Source organism: Phyllostomus hastatus, unplaced genomic scaffold (genome assembly GCF_019186645.2).
Source record: "Phyllostomus hastatus isolate PE091 unplaced genomic scaffold, TTU_PhHast_1.1 phas_scaffold_78, whole genome shotgun sequence".
Taxonomy (NCBI): domain Eukaryota; kingdom Metazoa; phylum Chordata; class Mammalia; order Chiroptera; family Phyllostomidae; genus Phyllostomus; species Phyllostomus hastatus.
This window is the reverse complement of record NW_025334041.1, coordinates 49728472-49746309: the sequence shown is the minus strand read 5'-3', so window position 1 is coordinate 49746309 and position 17838 is coordinate 49728472. Positions and strand designations below refer to the sequence as shown.

The window sequence follows — 17838 nt, the reverse complement described above, 5'->3', positions numbered from 1 at the left end:
AGATTTTTGTGTCCTTACTATATAAACCTTTACATGGCAATTAGAAAATGGCAGACAACCAATAAGAAAAATAGGCAAATGACTTGGGAAGAGGATTCACACAAGGATTTAAATGATAATAAACACCCGAGAAGGTGTTTAACTTCTTTAGTCATCAGAGACATGCAAGTTAAATACTGCTACACACCCACAAGAAAAGCTCAAATGAGAAAGACATACAGACCCAGTGCTGGCAAAAATGTGCAGTGACAGGAGCTCACATTAAAAAGAAAAAGCGTAAATTGGTGTGATCACTTTGGATAAAAGTCTGCAGGGGGTACTAGATGTGTACTGCAGTATCTACAGAAGCAGAACCCATGTACATGACCCCAGCAACTCCATTCCTAGGTATATACTTTACAGAATTGTGTACCTATATTCACCAAAAATAAAATGAACAAGAATGTCCATAGCAGCATTATTCATGAAAGGCAATAACTAGAAACAACACAAACATCCACCGACAGTTAGTATAGGTAAATAAGTGATGGTAAATTCAGGTAGTGGAATACTACACAGCAGTGAAAATTTTTAAATGATTGTTTTATGCAATAACATTAACATGGATGAATATCACAATTGTGATGTTGACTTAAAAAAGAGACACATATACAAGCCCTGGCCAGGTGGCTCAGTTGGTTGGAGCATCATCTCATACACCAAAAGGTTGCTGGTTCGATCCCTGGTCAGGGTGCACACCTGTGTTACAAGCGTGATCCCTGCTCAAGGCATGTAGAGGAGGCAACCAATCAATGTTTCTTTCTCACATTAATGTTTCTCTCTGCTTCTCTCTCTATCTCCCTCCCACCATCCCTCCCTCTCCCACTCATCAATGAATATATCCTTAGGTGAGGATTAAAAGAAAAAGACAAAAGAGAAGGGAAAAAAAGAAATAATCTTGTTTGATATCATTTATATGAAGTTGTCAAAAACAACTTGTCAAAAAACAAGTGTTGGAAGTCAGGACAGTAATTAGCTGAGGGCTTCTGGGATGCTGGTTATGCTCTGCTTATTAGTGTGAGTGCTCTTTAATACTGGTGTGTTTGTTTTGTGAAAATTCTTCAAGGAGAAAACTATGCTTTGTATCTTTTTAATACATCTGTTGTACCAGCACAAAAAGTTTCCTTAAATGAAAATCATCCCACACAATAAGCTAGAAATATTTGCATAAAAATTACAAAATTTAACTGAGATATTTGTAACATTGTTTATTGTACCAAGTTTTTACAAAAAGTAATTGCACACACACAAAATGGAAGTAGAACTTTAAAAAAATACATCAAACTGACGAGTGATAAGAGTAATGGCAAACTTAAAATGTAGCATTTTTAATTATAATTAATAGTTTTACTCAGAGAGGACACAACAGAGTAGTTTAAAAGGTAACTTTACATTTAATAAAATATATTTGCAATTATTTCCAAATGTACATGATTTGATATTTTTATTTATTGAAAGTCACAACATTGGAATCTTATATAGGTTAAAACATAACATGAGGCAATTTTAATTTCAAGTAAATTTTCATTGGCAATACAGGATTAAAATGTGCTTATTATTCAAAAATGTATAGAAGAGCCAGTATTCCTAGAGTGTGTTTGAGAAACTAGCCAAATAGACTGGTCTTATATAGTCACAAATGGAACCAGGATTTCACAAAATTCTAGCCTTATTATAAAGGGTAACTTTCCTTCAACTAATAAAAAAATAATCAGTGCATATTTCCTTTATTGAACAGAGGTATTCATCCATTTTCTGCAAGACTACTGTACTTACTCTTTATCAATACGATTTGTTACCAGTATAAGCAGGTATAAGCTGTGAAAATGAGATAATCTTATAACCCCAGTTATACTGTACCCAACACAGGGAGAAATCTGTTCTAAATCAGTTAAAGACAGAATAATCCATTAGAAGAAAGAATATTATTGTAAAATCACAGTCCATTACAACTCACTCAAATTCCAATGGGCAAAATGAGGGGGTGGTGATAATGATTCTTTTAGTTACCAATTTGATATTATCACTGATGATATTCCTTCAGGATTAGACATCTTGTTTCTCATTGTATTTAATTAGAAACAGAGACAGGACATGCTGCCTTTGGATAACCAAACACATTTGGGAATTTCACACAATTGTGCCAAAGGTGTAACATAATTATCTCAGCCACACAAGACATTATCTTAGTTGGGGATCCACGTGTTTATTTTTCTCTAGAAATAAAGCACAAGTTCATTCACTCAAGTGTGAATTATATGGGAATAGTCCACAGGGCCGTAGCCTCTGTATTATATATAATACCTACAAAATTGTTGATGGTCAGAAAAGATTAAGTAAAACTAAAAATTTCAAACATGTTCTCCCTTAAAATATAGATTTTTAAAAACCTATATGTTTTCAATGTTTATATTCCAATCCATTTTTTTATTGTTGCTATTCAGTCATAGAATGTTTTGTCTTAAACTCATCTTAAACATATATTTATATCCAGGTTGAAAACTTTTTAGATTTTTTTGAAAGATGGTCAGAATTTAGTTAAATATCATTTATTTTATATACTGCTACATTTTAGAGAAAAACATAAACTTGTTTTAATCACCACAGTCTTATAAACATATCAGAATTGTTTTTTGTTCAAAATCACACAATTTTTGTGTTAGATTTTAAATAGACCATACTGCTACATACTCTACCTAATGATTATTTCTATAAACTAAGTTAAAATGGCATTTTAACCTAGAGATAGTCTTTCTTATATTTTTATTTGATCTTAATTGTGATCCATGGTTATATCAAAAAATGAATTTATAAACCATAATAATATTATTGCTTCATCTCTCTAACTCAATGTTTTAAAAATATATCAGCCTAGTTCTGTAGTTTAGAAGTGAACCATCTTGATTCTGAATTCTTGTTAAGTATATGGTCAATATAACATTCATTATTAAGTATTAACCAAATTTGCATTTAAAAAACATTTTTGATGTATTGACCAAAAGTGATTTTTGAAGGCTTTTATTGATAAATGCATTAACAATTATATTTCAGCATTTACTCAGTGTGCCCTTACACTGTGATCGGCACAGCCCATGGGTATCCAGGCCAGTCAAAAATAGATCTTTTTTATGATAATCATTCATGACTCAACTGGCCACAGAGGCTATGGGGCCACACCTGCCCTGACTGAGCAGGGGACCCCATGCCCATGTGAACTTTGTTGGCAAATATGTCAGGGAGGTACAGCAGCACAACGTGAATAGATCCTAGACATCACTAGATCACCAGGATAATTCTCACCATTTTGCAGTTTAGAAGTAAGCTATTTATTTTATAAATAAAGCCTAGAAACAATCTTAAGTGCCTTTCTTTTAATGGCTAAGACGTTAAAAAAATCAAAGTTCTAACAGAAAAAGAATGAGTGTTTCAAGTCCAGAGAAACAGTCAATGCAGAAAATGCTTGCATAGAATTACATTGCTGGTTAAATTTGGCAATCCTGTAGTCCTTGCTTATAGCAACCTCCCGAGCCCACTTTCACGTAGCAAGTCTACGCATAGCCTGTGGGAACAAAGAGGAAACAAAGTGAATTCTTAAGTCTTTTACACATATTGCTTACATTGAACCATCTCAGGTATATATTGTCATAATTTATTATGGTGAGTAAAAATTTTGTAACTCATCATACTTTATTGTTATATTTTATTGAACATGCTATTACAGTTGTCCCATTTTTTTCTCCCCTTTATCCCCCTTGGCTGTGCACCCCCCTCTCACCATCATCCCCCTCACCATTGTTCATGTCCATGGGTCATACATAAGTTCTTTGGCTTCTCCATTTCCCATACTATTCTTAACATTCCCCTATTTTGTACCTACCAATTATGCTTCTTATTCCCTGTACCTTTTCCCTTATCCTCCCATCACCCCCTCCCTGCTGATAACCCTTCATGTGATCTCCATTTCTATTATTGTGTTCCTGTTCTAGTTGTTTGCTTAGTTAGTTTTTGTTTGTATCAGTTGTTGATAGTTGTGAGTTTGTTGTCATTTTACTGTTTATATTTTTTATCATCTTCTTTTTCTCAGATAAGTCCCTTTAACATTTCACATAATAAGGACTTGGTAATGATGAAGTCTTTTAACTTGACCTTATCTGGGAAGCACTTTATCTGCCCTTCCTTTCTAAATGATAGCTTTGCTGGATAGAGTAATCTTAAATGTAGATCCTTGCCTTTCATGATTTCTAATACTTCATTCTAGCCCCTTTTTCCTGTAAGGCTTCTTTTCAGAAATCAGCTAATAGTCTTATGGAAACTCCTTTGTAGATAATTATCTTATTTTCCCTTGTTGCTTTTAAGATTCTCTCCTTGTCTTTAATCTTGGGCAATTTAATTATGATGTGCCTTGGTGTGTGCTTCCTTGGGTCCAACTTCTTTGGGACTCTGAGCTTCCTGGACTTTTTGGAAGTCTATTTCCTTTGCCAGATTAGGGAAGTTCTCCATTATTTTTTCAAATAAGTTTCCAATTTCTTGCTCTTCCTTTTCTCCTTCTGGCACCCCTATGATCCAGATGTTGGAACAGTTAAAGTTGTCCCGAAAGTTCCTAAGCCTCTCCTCATTTTTTTGAATTCTTGTTTCTTCATTCTGTTCCAGTTGAATGTTTATTTGTTTTGTTCCAAATCATTGATCTGAGTCCCGGTTTCCTTCCCTTCACCATTGGTTCCCTGTATATTTTGCTTTGTTTCACTTTGCATAGCCTTCACTTCTTCCTCCATTTTGTGACCAGACTCAGCTATTTCTGTGAGCATCCTGATTACCAGTGTTTTGAACTCTGCATCTGATAAGTTGTCTGTCTCCTTGGGTTAGTTTTATTTTTGGAGCTTTGATCTGTGCTTTCATTTGTTCTTTCATTTTTATCTCAGCACACCTGTTAAGGGGCAGAGCCTTAGGTATTCACCAGGGCGGGGCAACCCACTTCACTGCTGGAGCAGCTGTATGTGGGGGAGGGGTCTGAGAGGGAACGTGTCACTTGCTTGGCTCTCAGCTGGCTTTCAGTCACTTCCCCCACTACCCACAAGCAAATTGGGTCCTTCTGGTGCTGATTCCTGGGTGGGTAGATCTTTGTACATTCTAGGACCCTGTGGATCTCTCCACCAAACTCTTCTCTGAGACTGGGAGTTTCTCCCGCTGCCAAACCCCCACAGATTTTTACAACCAGAGGTTTTGAGGCTTTAGTTTCCCATGCTGGAACCCTTGGTTGTGTTATCTGCCTTGCTTCCCAGTTGTTCCTCTCAGCTTATCGGCCCGCAAATGTGGGACTGCCTGGTTCGTCGCCTTGCTGCGTGTTCTTTCCACCCTGGGTGCCTATCTCCACCCATCCTACCGGCCTGAATGACTATTTCTTCTTTAACTCCTTGGTTGTCAGACTTCTATACAGTTCAATTTTCTGGCAGTTTTGGTTGTCTTTTGTCTTTAAATTTGTTGTTGTTCTTTTGGTTTTTGCAAGGAAGCAATGTGTATCTACCTGTACCTCCTGCTTGACTGGAAGTTCACTGTAACTCATCATATTTTCATTTGATTTATTTAAAAATGGTTATTACTATTTATTGAGTACTTACTATCCATCCTTTAATTTTCACAACTCTTTGAAGTACTGTTATCTTTATTTTACATGAAGACAGGATAAATAATTTTCCCTGGGCTGCACAGCCATTAAGTAGCAGAATCATGGTTTGTACTCAAATCCATCCAGTTCTAAAGTCCATGCCCTTAAAATTATACTGCTATACTGCCTCATTATCTACAGGAATCGTACCTGAATAATCTTTTTATGTAGCAATCAAAAATACTTCAATATAATGGCAGTTTCTTAGGTCCCAATTTTGATGTATGAATTTGTACTCAACTGAGTTGGCCCGATATCCATAGTCATAAAGTACTACACAGCTCAGTGATGATGTTTCTGGGCTCACTAAGCTGATGGGCTAAGATGCAGAACCTCAGATTTCACCCTAGTACTGTATTTCCTCCACAAAAGTCTTCTTTCCTGTCATCCTCACTATCTGATTTTACCACAGGGCTTTGAATATATGCTTTTCAACATTTTTATCAGGACCTGGAATAAGGCAGAGAAGGCATGCTTATCAGATTTGCATATGATACCAATGGGGGTACATAATTATTATTCTGGATGATAGATTCAGAATTCAAAAGGATATCAATGGGAGCAAACAAGAGGTAATTTATCATAAATGTGTGGTCCTGCACTAGAGGTCAAAAATCAATTACATAAATATAAATGGAGAACCCAGCTGGATGACAAGTTGTGTAAAAATGCCCAAGTCTCTTAGCTGACCCCTGTAATAGAAGCATAGATTTTGATGTAGCTACTGTAAACACATTTTTAAGTCATAGTCATAGAAATATCTTTATGAGATCAAGGTAGGTCACGGTTGTGTAATCTTCATGCTGGCCTGACTCTGTCTAAGGCTTTGCGTCCCCTTCTTTGGCAAAGGAACATTGACAAATTTAGTTTCTGCAAGAATGATAAAGGGAGGAGTCCCACCTGGAGTAGAGTTTGGTGGAGACCTGGGAGATACTTTCAAATATTTAAGGACTGTTTAGTGGAGGGCTTGTATTGCTAGAAAAGAGAGAGCTCAGTTACCAGGTACTAGAGAAAGGCCAAATCTAATTTTGTAAGCACAAGTAACACTTGGACACTTTCAAGCATGCAACAAGCTCCCTGGAAAAGCTTCTAGCTGCCAATGTGTGGAAACATCCACACAAAACCTGAGTGAACATCCTTAGACATGGTGTAGGAGGGATTTCTGCATGGGCTAAGGTGTGGGACTACCTGATTTCTCAGACATCTTTCAACTTTAAAATTCTGCAATCTTCTTTTGTTAGTCTCATTTTACTCTATGGTGGAGCCACAAAGTTTATCCAGATTACTAGAAGTTTCAGTCAAGTTTCCTCAGAATTGACTCATGCCCCCAAGAACATCAGAAATACATAAAATCAGTCTTTTCTAAGCCATTATCAGTCAGGTGAAGAAAGTCATGAGGTTCCTGTTGCACAGACTGTTTCTGAAGCTTATGAAACTTCTGGATTAGAAATTTCCTCTAATCATCTTTCCTCTGTTTCTTAGGTCTCTAGAAAAAAAAGTACACAGAGGCTTAGACCAAAAACCAGGACCAGAGTGTTGGCTGCTTCTGGTCGAGGATCATCCTGTGAGCCTGGACCAGAAGGTTCCCAAGCTCTTATTGTCTTCAAGAGGGAATTCTTGTTTTCCATTTTCCTCATTCTATTACACCATCCTTTGGGTATTTTTTAAAATTATTTTTTTCTGAATAGTTTGTATCAGACATAGTTACTACATGTATTATTCTATTTACTCAAGATTTCATCTAAATTATTTTCTTTGAAAAAAAATAATGCTCATACCTCATCCTCAACATTCAGTTCTTCTTCAGTCAGCTCTGCTTCCATTAATTCAAGAGGATCTTTATGGTCTTGAATGAGGGAGATCTTGACAAAGAGAACACAGAGAATATTTGCTGAAAATATAATAGCAACAATCCACCTGATAAACCACTGAAAATTACTTGAAGCACTGCTGGTGCTTCTCATATAATAATCTACACACTTCAAAATCTGTTCCAGCTTTCTTGTCCTTTTGTATTTCTCACTTAGAATTTTCCCTATACCCCTTTTCTCACATTCAAGTGTGAACTGCCACAGTTTTCCATTGCTAACCTCCTTTTCAACTCTCTTTCCCAGACTTTGAAGGGCATGCCTCTTAAGCAGTCACCCTGTCTGCCTGAATGATGCAGTAGTCAAAGTGTCTTTATTTCAAAGGCTAAACTAAGATCACTTAGTGCAGGTTTAAGTATGCACTGAATGGGCTCGTGACTGATGACGATAACCAGTCACAAGTTAGACTGGTTGGATATTAATTTTGTCAGAGATGGAAATCAACATCTATGGACCGAGATGGTTTTTTAAGAAAGTTCTGCTTTTTAGCAGTAAATCAATAACAGAGGAAACCAATAACAGTTTGGGCTTTATCTGATGCATAAAGGATATTCCCAAAGCAACTCCAAATGTATATCAAGATAAGAGTGAAATTTCAAAGAGCTTTTCAGCTATTTTTCATCTCACAAATAAATAATCCAATTCTCTTTGCTAGCATGGAAATGAATTAGATGCCAGGCCCTGTGCAGATGGTCAAACATAATGAGAGAAAGAGGATAGGCGTAACTACATATTGGGACAGTCCTGGGATAGCCTTCTGATGGTCACATCACTGCATCCACAACATCCATAACATTTGTTACCCTTCCTGAAGAAAAGGAAAGTGCCACAGGCAAGATTTATTGTCATTTACTACACACCCACCGTATGCAGGGCTTTGTGCTAGATAACTGAGGGTACGCAGAAGCTTAAGGCTACTGGTCTGAGAGGCTACCCCTAGTGCTCAACCCACTATCCAGTGAACCAGTAAGTATATAGTACAAGCACTCAGTTATACTCAAGTCTGACATTTGTTCAGGGTGAAAAAATCCATCCAAAGCACTACGATGCCTCCCTGACTACAAACAGTGTTGGGTCTAATGCTGGTAGGGGCACTGTCATCAGTGGGTTTTGTGACGTTTGTGGGATCTGAGATCTTGGATCAAAGCAAGGTATAAACAAACACAATAACTGTTTTCACAGTTGTTGAAAAAGAAGTTGACACTTTGGTTCTATTTTACTTTTAATGACAGGCCTTTTTAAGATAGTTTATAAGATCCTGTTTTGTTGTTACCTGTAGGTTAGAGAATTTTAAGTTAGAAAAAGTTTTATGAGTTTTTAAAGACAAGCATTTTGCTTGCATGTAGCTTTCTTTCCCCCCGCTCCCCAATAGATTTGTGGTTTTAGTACTTTCCTTTTTTTTTTCCTTTTTTGTATTTCAGATCCAGATCTTGGTATTTAGAACCCCTATGTTTCTCCCAGAGCATTAAACTGAGCAATCTCTCCACTAACAATAGCTTTAAAAAATAATGTGCTATTGTTTTTAAAATTAGTTTTACTTCAGATATTAACTTCCAGTTCACAATAAGAATCTATCCTAATTTGGGGTTGGGGGAGAAGCAATTTAAAATAGAGTAGATTGGGTCACTGGAATAATTATTGTTGTTATTTTTATAGGTATTATTTTGGTTTCCTGAATTCTCTGTGCAGGGTCCATGAGAGAAGAGATTCTTATACCCGACCCACCAGTAGGCCCAGGCCCACACCCAGACCAGAAAGCTCAGCACTCCCAGGCATCTGACAAGGGAACTAACAAAATTAAGGGTACCACAGGAAATCAGACTCTGTTCTATTTTGTGGGGGATAACTAAGTCCTGGCTAATTCATAGCTTTTAATTTTTTTCTTTTTCAAAGATCACTTATGACCTTTGACATTTATAATAAAGAGTTTCTAGATTGCTGAGAATTTAAACTGGATTTGTAGATACAAACCACAGAAGACCTGAGATTCAGTGCCTATATTCTAAAAAGGCAGTATAACTAAAGCCTACTTTTATTAGTAAACCTACATGTGATAGAACTATTATGTATTGAATACTAGGTAGTCCCAGGTGCTTTTGTATAAACTATCATATTTAGTCTTCATATCTACCCAGCAAGGTAAATGTTTTCACTTTCATTTTACTGATGGGAAAACTTAGTCTCTGAGAAGTTAACCACTGGTTTGACATCCCACTAGAATGGAATCTAAATTTGTGGAACTCCTGCCATTTACAGAAATAATGATAGTTCAGGAAAGACACATAGGTAGAAAGATTAAATGTTTACCGTTTCTAAAATGGAATCTTGAATTTCTCGGGATTTAACCTGGTGCTGTACATAGAGGACAGCATCGTGGACAGTCAGAAAAAATATGTCCTTTCTGTTATCATTAAAGAAACCACATTTCTCCAGCCTTTCTATTACATGATCTTCAAAAGAAAGAAATAGTGTTTAGTTAGTTTCTAAGAAAAGATAATTTTGTAACATCAACCAATACTAAGGTTTAGTGGCTCCTCCTTTTAATTCTTTTCTTGTTTCCAAAATGTGACCCTGCTGCACTCTGAGTTTCATTTCCAGTAGCACACGTCATGGTTATACGGTAACTGGTTGTAGTAAATGGCCTTGGTTCCTGACCAGGTCCCTTTGCTAGAGTCCCCATCCTCCAGCTGCTAATGTGAGTCTGGCTGCTAACGGTTCCAGCTGTGGCCTTCTCTGGAGAACATTCCTGGGCCAACGAACACAGTGTCACCTGAAAAGGCCTCACAGGTTGACACCCCCACTCTTGCATGGCCTGCAGCACTGATGGACCGATATGGGGGTAAGAAGACATGCTCTGCTGCCTCCAGGAGGAATAACCACCTTCTGGTGCTTTCCCTGCTGTGTGGCCCCTGTGAAATTAGGCTAAGGTAGACTTTTGCAACCCTATCTTTCTCCAGCTTCTTCCCAGCCCTATCCTGCTCCCCTCACTCCTTCATGAGTTTTTCTGAAAGCCAGTTTTTTTTTCAGGTCTCAATAAATCATTTGTGCAAGAGTCCTTGACTCAGCCTCTGGTTCTAGAGAACTCGACCTAAGCATTAGTATTTTCCCACATGCATACTCTTGCACACAGACACAGAATCACACCCTAGAGGATCCTCTAGTTTTAAGGGATCTAAGTCATCTCCAGCTCTGCTCTCCCTAAGACAATTCTCCCATGGTGATCTGGCACTGCTGGCAGGATCAGCTGCCATGCATTACCAGCTCTCTGGCACTACTGGAAGTAATATCTCCCTAGGTACAAAAATGCCCTCAGCGGGATTGCTTAATGGGTAGAGTTCTGTGTGTGGTGATGAAAATTTTTGGCGAGAGATAGTTGTGGTGGTTGCACAACATTGTAAATACACTTAATGCCACTGACTCAAATGCCACTCGAATGTGACTCAAATAACAAATATTATTATGCACTTTATCACAATAAAAATATCACTGGTCACGATGTATCCATATTCCCAGATAGGAGAAAGGGCTTAGGGAAAAGTCTTATAGATAGATATGTATACATATGCATTTACCTTGAAGCGATGCAAAGTACACATTTACATCAATTCTTTGGAATTCTTTGACAATCTAAAAATTTAAAAAGGAGAATTTGAGTAACTTGACCTGCACATAATTTAGTAGCATTCAGTTACTTGCTCAGGAGGAACTTCAGTATTTTCATGCTTAACCGGGACTGTTGAGGAAAGTTCATTATTGGAAAACCAAAAAGGTTTTCAACCTGAAGTGATGATATGATTAAGGATGAAAAGATGTTCCCATCTCAAGAGGTGGCAATATCCAGTGCTTGATGGCACAGCACTCAATAGCACAAAGGTACCTAATAAATATTTGTGGAAGGAAGAAAACAAGGGAGTACAGGAAGCTTCCTGATACAGCCCCTGAAGATCAGAGACAACAGAGCTTATATCTGTGAATGGAAAATGTATAGCTGTAGACATGTGGCCACCAGATCCTGAATGTAAAAACTGACCTACAAACAAAGGACTCTGTATTTTGACTATATCAGTCTTAGTATCCTCATTGTAATTTTGGATGTTAGTTTTGCAAGATTTTAGCATTGGGAGAAACTGGGTAAGGGGCACAGAGGATCTCTCTGTATTTCTTAAAACTTCATGGGAATCTACAGTTATCTCAAAATGAAAAGTTTAATTTAAAAAATCAAGATGCAAGACCTATAGGAAGTAATAAAATAGAACTTGAAATTTCTGGGGGAAAAGATCATGACCTCTATGCAAGCATAAAGGTTGAATTCTTCACAATTGTCATTATAGCATTTGAAAGCAATTATTTGTTAAGTGTGAAAAATACTCTGTCATGAAATATATCAATACTCTTCCCAAAAGTAATTCACTAAACCTTTGGCCAACACAATCTACAACGCATCTGAGCCAATACCCAGAGTAAAATGCACAATGAAAAATAAGAAAATGCTCTCAAATGAGCTAATGACTGGGTCTGCTAAGAGAACTGGAAGAGAATCTGCCACCATTGTATCATTGTCTTTTGTCAAGTATAATCACTTTCTATTGTACCTGCCTAGTACCTGCATTCTGTAATGATTTCCTACCCTTGCAAAGCAGCCAAAAAGCCCCAACTAAGCTAAACCTCAGTAGCGGGTCAGTTCCATATTATTGTATCTGATTGTTGGTGTCTTTAATCTGCTTACTTTTCTGCCTAACTTGCTTGATACCTACTGGAAGCTTCACTTAAACTTGACACTCTTAATCAAGTTGAGACCCCAGTTTGTCTGCTTTGGAGCACTTAGTACAGTTGTTATTTAAAAGATTACTTAATGTCCAGCCAGGTCAGAGGCCTAGGTAGATACACTGCCTACTCACACAATCAAAAGGATGACAAATATAAAGACAAAAAAAAAAACCAGAACTGCCAGAAAAATCAAACTGTATGGAAGTCCAACAACCAAGGAGTTAAAGAAGAAACATTCATTTAGGCTGGTAGGAGGGGTGGAGACAGGCAGCCAGGGAGGAGAGGACACATGGCAAGGTAGCAGCTGGCTGTCCCACATTTGCGTGCAGATAAACCAAGAGGAACAACTAGGGAGTGAGCCAGACTGCGCAACCCAGGGTTCCAGCATAGGGAAATAAAGCCTCAAAACCCCTGAGTGTAAAAACCTGCGGGGTTGTGGTGGCAGGAGAAACTCCCAGCCTCACAGGACAGTGCATTGGAGAGACCCACAGGGTCCTAGAATGTACACAAACCCACCCACCCGGGAATCAGCACCAGAAGGGCTCAATTTGCTTGTGGGTAATGGAGGAAGTGACTGAAAAGCAGCAGAGAGATGAGCAAGTGGTATTGTTCCCTCTGACCCTTCCCCCACATACAGCAACACAGTGCAGCAAAGTGGGTTGTCCCACCCTGGCAAATACCTAAGGCTCCACCCCATACAATGTATCAGCTGCACCAAGACAGAAAAATATGGCCCAAATGAAAGGACAAATCTAAACTCCAGAAATAGAACTAAGCGATGAAGAGATGGCCAACCTATAAGATGCACAGCTCCAAACACTAGTTGGTAATCAGGATGCTCACAGAATTGGTTGAGTATGGTTGCAAAATGGAGTTCCCATTTTGATGTGGAGCTTCTTTGGAAGCTCACAGAGTCCCAAAGATGCTGACCCAAGGAAACACATACTAAGGCACATCATAATTACATTACTCAAGACTAAAAATAAGGAGAGAATCTTAAAAGCAGCAAGAGAAAAGGAGACAGTTACCTACACAAAGGAATTCCCATAAGACTGTCACATGGTTTCTCAAAAGAAATCTTGCAGGCTTCTAGAAGGGGCTGGACAGAAGTATTCAAAGTCATGAAGGGCAAGGACCTACATCCAAGGTTGCTCTATCTAGCAAAGCTATCATTTAGAATGGAAGGGCAGATAAAGTGCTTCCCAGATAAGGTCAAGTTAAAGTAGTTCATATCACTAAGCCCTTATTATATGAAATGTTAAAGGGACTTATCTGAGAAAAAGAAGATGATCAAAAATATGAACAATAAAATAACAACAAACACAACTATCAACAACTGAGCCTTAAAAAATATCATGCCCTGGCTGGTATGGCTCAGTGGACTGAGCATTGGCTTGTCAGCCAAAAGGTCACTGGTTCAATTCCCAGTCAAGGTATATGCCTGTGTTGCAGCCCAAATGGGGGCATGTGAGAAGCAACTGATTGTTTCTCTCACACATCAATGCTTCTCTCCCTCTTTCTCCTTTACCCTCTTTCTAAAAACAAATAAATATAATCTTTAAAAACAAAAACAAACTAAGCAAACAACTAGAACAGGAATAGAATCACAAAAATGGAGATCACATGGAGGGTTATCAGCGGAGTGGGGCTGGAAAGAGAAGATGGGGAGGGGACATGGGGGTGAACAGAGAATAATAAGTATACATGGTAGGTGCAAAATAGACGAGGAGGTTAAAAATAGTATATGAAATGGAGAAACCAAAGAACTTATATATACAACCCATGGACATGAACTAAGGCTGGGGAGAATGCTGGTGGGAGGGGGTGTGCAGGGTGGAAGGGAATAAAGGGGAGAAAAAACAGGACAACTGTAATAGCATAATCAATAAAACATACTTTAAAAAATAAATTTCAAAAAGAATACTTAACATTTTCCTCTCCCTCTAGACTGCTTCGTCCCATGAGGATAGGGACTATGACTACCTCATCATTTGTCTCTTGCACCTGGCTGAGTGCTTGCCATATATTAGGCACTTCACGTCTGTTGCTGAAAGAATGAACTCAACCTTACATAACTGGTGTCTGATATCATGAATGTTCCTGTCCTACATGCTCCTCAATCCTTTCACTTCCTAGATGCCTGGCCTGCTACCTGCGCCAACCTCTTAATAATGCCTGGCTTTTTTAATCGTACCATGTACTCCATATTCCTCATTCCGCTGCTGTTTACATAACAAGGAAAAACATAATACTTAACATAAACTTCCTCCTTTTCATATTCAATTTCCTATATGCTCTCAGAAAAATAAAACATAATAAATATTAATGTTTTCTGAAGGGTGACTGTATGCCAGATACTGTTCTAAACCATAACCATGTATGTGCTGATTTAGTCTTCATGAAACCCATATTAAATAGGTACCATTATTATCCTCATATTAGAGTAAAGAAATTGAGGTACAGATCAATTAAGCAAGTTGCCTATAGTCACAGTACAGCAAATAGTAGAGCCTAAATTCAACCCCATGTAGTCTGGCTCCATAACCTGTGCTTTAAAATATTAAGGTCTATTGCAAAAGCATTCCCCTAGAAATAGTGCAGAGCCTATGCACTCAATCACCCTTTTGCCAGAATGGGCAACCCATGTGGTTTTATTATTGCCAAAGCTCCTAATCTGTTGTTCAAAAACACTTAGAACCTTACCACTCGCAATGATCTCACTCCAACAACATCCAAGAAAGACACAGCTGCACAATCAAGCACAAGGCTGTGGATGGGCACTTTCGGAACATTCACTTTCACTGGAATCTCAGAATTCCAATCCACTTGAATCTCTATTTCCTTGGTTGGAATATCAAGTTCTTCTGGATCTTCAATATCTTCATCAGGCTCAAAAGCATTATTTGATGAACCAGCATCACTTATAATGCCATTCTAAACAAAGAAAATACTGCCAACTTAATTGCCAATGATTTGGGATTTTTTAAACAATTTATTTCAAATTACTTAAAAGTCCTATACACTTGATAAGCAAAACATTGAGGGGATGAATGCTTAATGAATGTGCTTTGTCCAAACTTTCATGTTCTCTAGGAAGAAAAATGGAAGGGCAGAGGAGCCAGGAAACTTGATTTCTGGAAGGTTGGGGAATTGGCCAAGAGACACATTGGTGGGACAATACAAGTGATAGCTATGAATGTTTATGAACTCAAACCCTGAGTTTTTTCTACTGATTTCATTTTATTTTCTCCCATTCCCTTTTGGCTATAAGAACAACTCAGCTGTTCTCTGACAAGTGTATGTCATCTGCTTGTACACATCTGGGTACCAAAGGGGGTGGATTTAATTTTACATTATTTGCTTTCATTTTCATCTGAGAAAGGAAGAAATTTAAGAGGGGGGAAAGCTGTTGTCTCACCTTTCTTGCTCTTAATTGCCCTTTTTTGATGAGTTTCTGTATTTTCCTCAGTGCTTTTAGCCTCTTGTTATACACTCTAATGGCATCAAATCCAACCTTTGGAAAGAAATGTCAAGTTACTTAAAACATCTGGTTCCTAATGCTCATTATTGGCAATTGTTATCTGGAAAGGTAATTTCTTGAGGAGTATTATTCCTTGAGACATTCTGCCAAATAAGAAATTCTTGATTGAGGTCTCCACAACTGGCTCATCTACCCCACCCACCCAGAGGCTCAGGGAAGACAGGAGCATATTAAAGACTCCAAGACAGTAGAAAACAAAATAGCAAAAAATAATTTCACTAGTTTTAAGTCAGTGTTTTCCAAATTTCTTTAACATTACAGAGCTCTTTTTTTATTGCAAAATCCATGATTGTCCCCCTAGGGTGAACCAGCAATTTACCCTAATGTACATAATAAAACACTGATCTAGAAACAAAACCCAACTTTGAAGCACAGCATGGAATTTAAGACCAGAATTTCCTGCCTTCAGATTCTACCTATACTGTTTAACCCCTTACCCAAGTTGGGCAACCTCTCCCCAGTACATGTTCCCACTTTTTCCTCTCAGTTCTCCTAGTTCCCAAACACCTGCTATAATCTCCTTCCTTCTGCTCACGGCCACACTGCCTGATGAGTTCCAGCTCACATGGATCACTCCCTGCTATGAACTCTTAGCAAGTACTGTCTATACCATTTATTTTGAAATTATTCAAATTCTGCCTGGAGACAACTCTAGTGTTTTTGTCCAGTGGCATAGTTACTGCTACCTGGATTTTAACATCTGTTTTTTTTTTTCCTATCTTCAACAGAGCATAAGTTATTTGAGGGCAAGGATGTATGTTATAATTCTTAATGTCCTATACAAAGGGAGTAGTATATAGGGCCTCATGTCCACTTTGAGCCCAATAAATACCTGTAGAATGAATGAAATCTCAAAGGAGGTTAGCAAACAGATTTTTAGGGATAAAATACTTACTGTAGACTTGATACATTTTTTAAAAACATCGACATTGCCATAAAAAATAGGACTTGAAAATCTAAGAATCTTCATTCCTTCAGGTTCTTCAACCTAGTATTAAAAAGATATTGAGGTTAAATAATTTCAGGCCTCAAATACTCAATTAAATTTCTGGCTATTCAGGTAGAAGCTGAGTTACAATCACTCAGAGGAGCTGGGTAACAGTACTCAACTTCCTTCTTAGGGCCTCATCCCAGTTGGGAGGCGATAGGTTCCCCACACTCCTGAACTATCCAGGAGAAGCTGATGAAAGAAAGGGCCATGAAAAGCAATTATTCAACCCTCTGATTTCTGGATGAAAAAAGCAGCTCAGAATAATGACATAAGTTGCCTCAGGTTCGTAACACTGCCCCTCTATTTATCCCCCCAAATTCCTTTAAAATAGAAAAAAGTAGCAAATTCAAGGGGATCTGCTGGAGCTGAGGCCTATGATGTCATTTGCTTGTTCTTACACTGACACAGTGACCAGACCCAAAGTAGAACCAGAATCACAGGCTTGTCTGGTGTTTAGGAGTCATAACAATTTTAGTCCAGCACATCAGAGAAGAAAATGGAGGCCCTGCGAGCCTGGGTGACTTGGGCAAGGTCTCTACAAGAGCCCAGAGCCCAGAATTCAGAACTCAGAACCCAAAGATGAGAGATTTTCTAGAATCATTTGTAGCTCTTGATGGCACTTGGCTCAACATAACTGAGGACAGCTGTGGAAATAAATTAAGTGGCAACTACTGGAATTCCAGATTCAGTGTCTAACATTTTTTTAATGTTAAGGTAAAATTAGACTACAACTTCCTAGAGTTTGCATTTAAAATTTTTTTTTCATTGTAACTTTTTTTTTTTTGCTAAATTAGTGTTTTCTTCATTTTCTTTCTCTGCTTTTTCATCTTCATTTCCCTTGCTGGTCACTAAGCAATCTTATCTGCAGGGTCTACAAAGCCTATCAGTAAGATATTTCTTTGTGGGGTTTTTTTTTCATTTTCTTTGTTTTTTTAATTTCCTGTATTTTATATTATTTCTTCCAATTCTA

At 37.9% G+C, this 17838-nt stretch overlaps 1 protein-coding gene across 2 annotated transcripts in view; it reads right to left on the bottom strand.

The window, feature by feature from the left end:
• Positions 1–1231: 1231 nt before the first annotated feature.
• Positions 1232–17838, bottom strand: part of SLC26A4 (solute carrier family 26 member 4) — a 50880-nt gene continuing 34273 nt past the window's right edge. For both annotated transcript variants that reach the window (XM_045826947.1, XM_045826948.1), the window contains 7 exons: positions 16773–16865; positions 15755–15850; positions 15040–15270; positions 11142–11196; positions 9877–10019; positions 7480–7563; positions 1232–3598 (listed from right to left, as the gene is read on the bottom strand). In XM_045826947.1, coding sequence (XP_045682903.1) covers positions 3575–3598; positions 7480–7563; positions 9877–10019; positions 11142–11196; positions 15040–15270; positions 15755–15850; positions 16773–16865 — 726 coding nt within the window. In that variant the 3' untranslated portion in view covers positions 1232–3574. The remainder of the gene's footprint in view (positions 3599–7479; positions 7564–9876; positions 10020–11141; positions 11197–15039; positions 15271–15754; positions 15851–16772; positions 16866–17838) is intronic.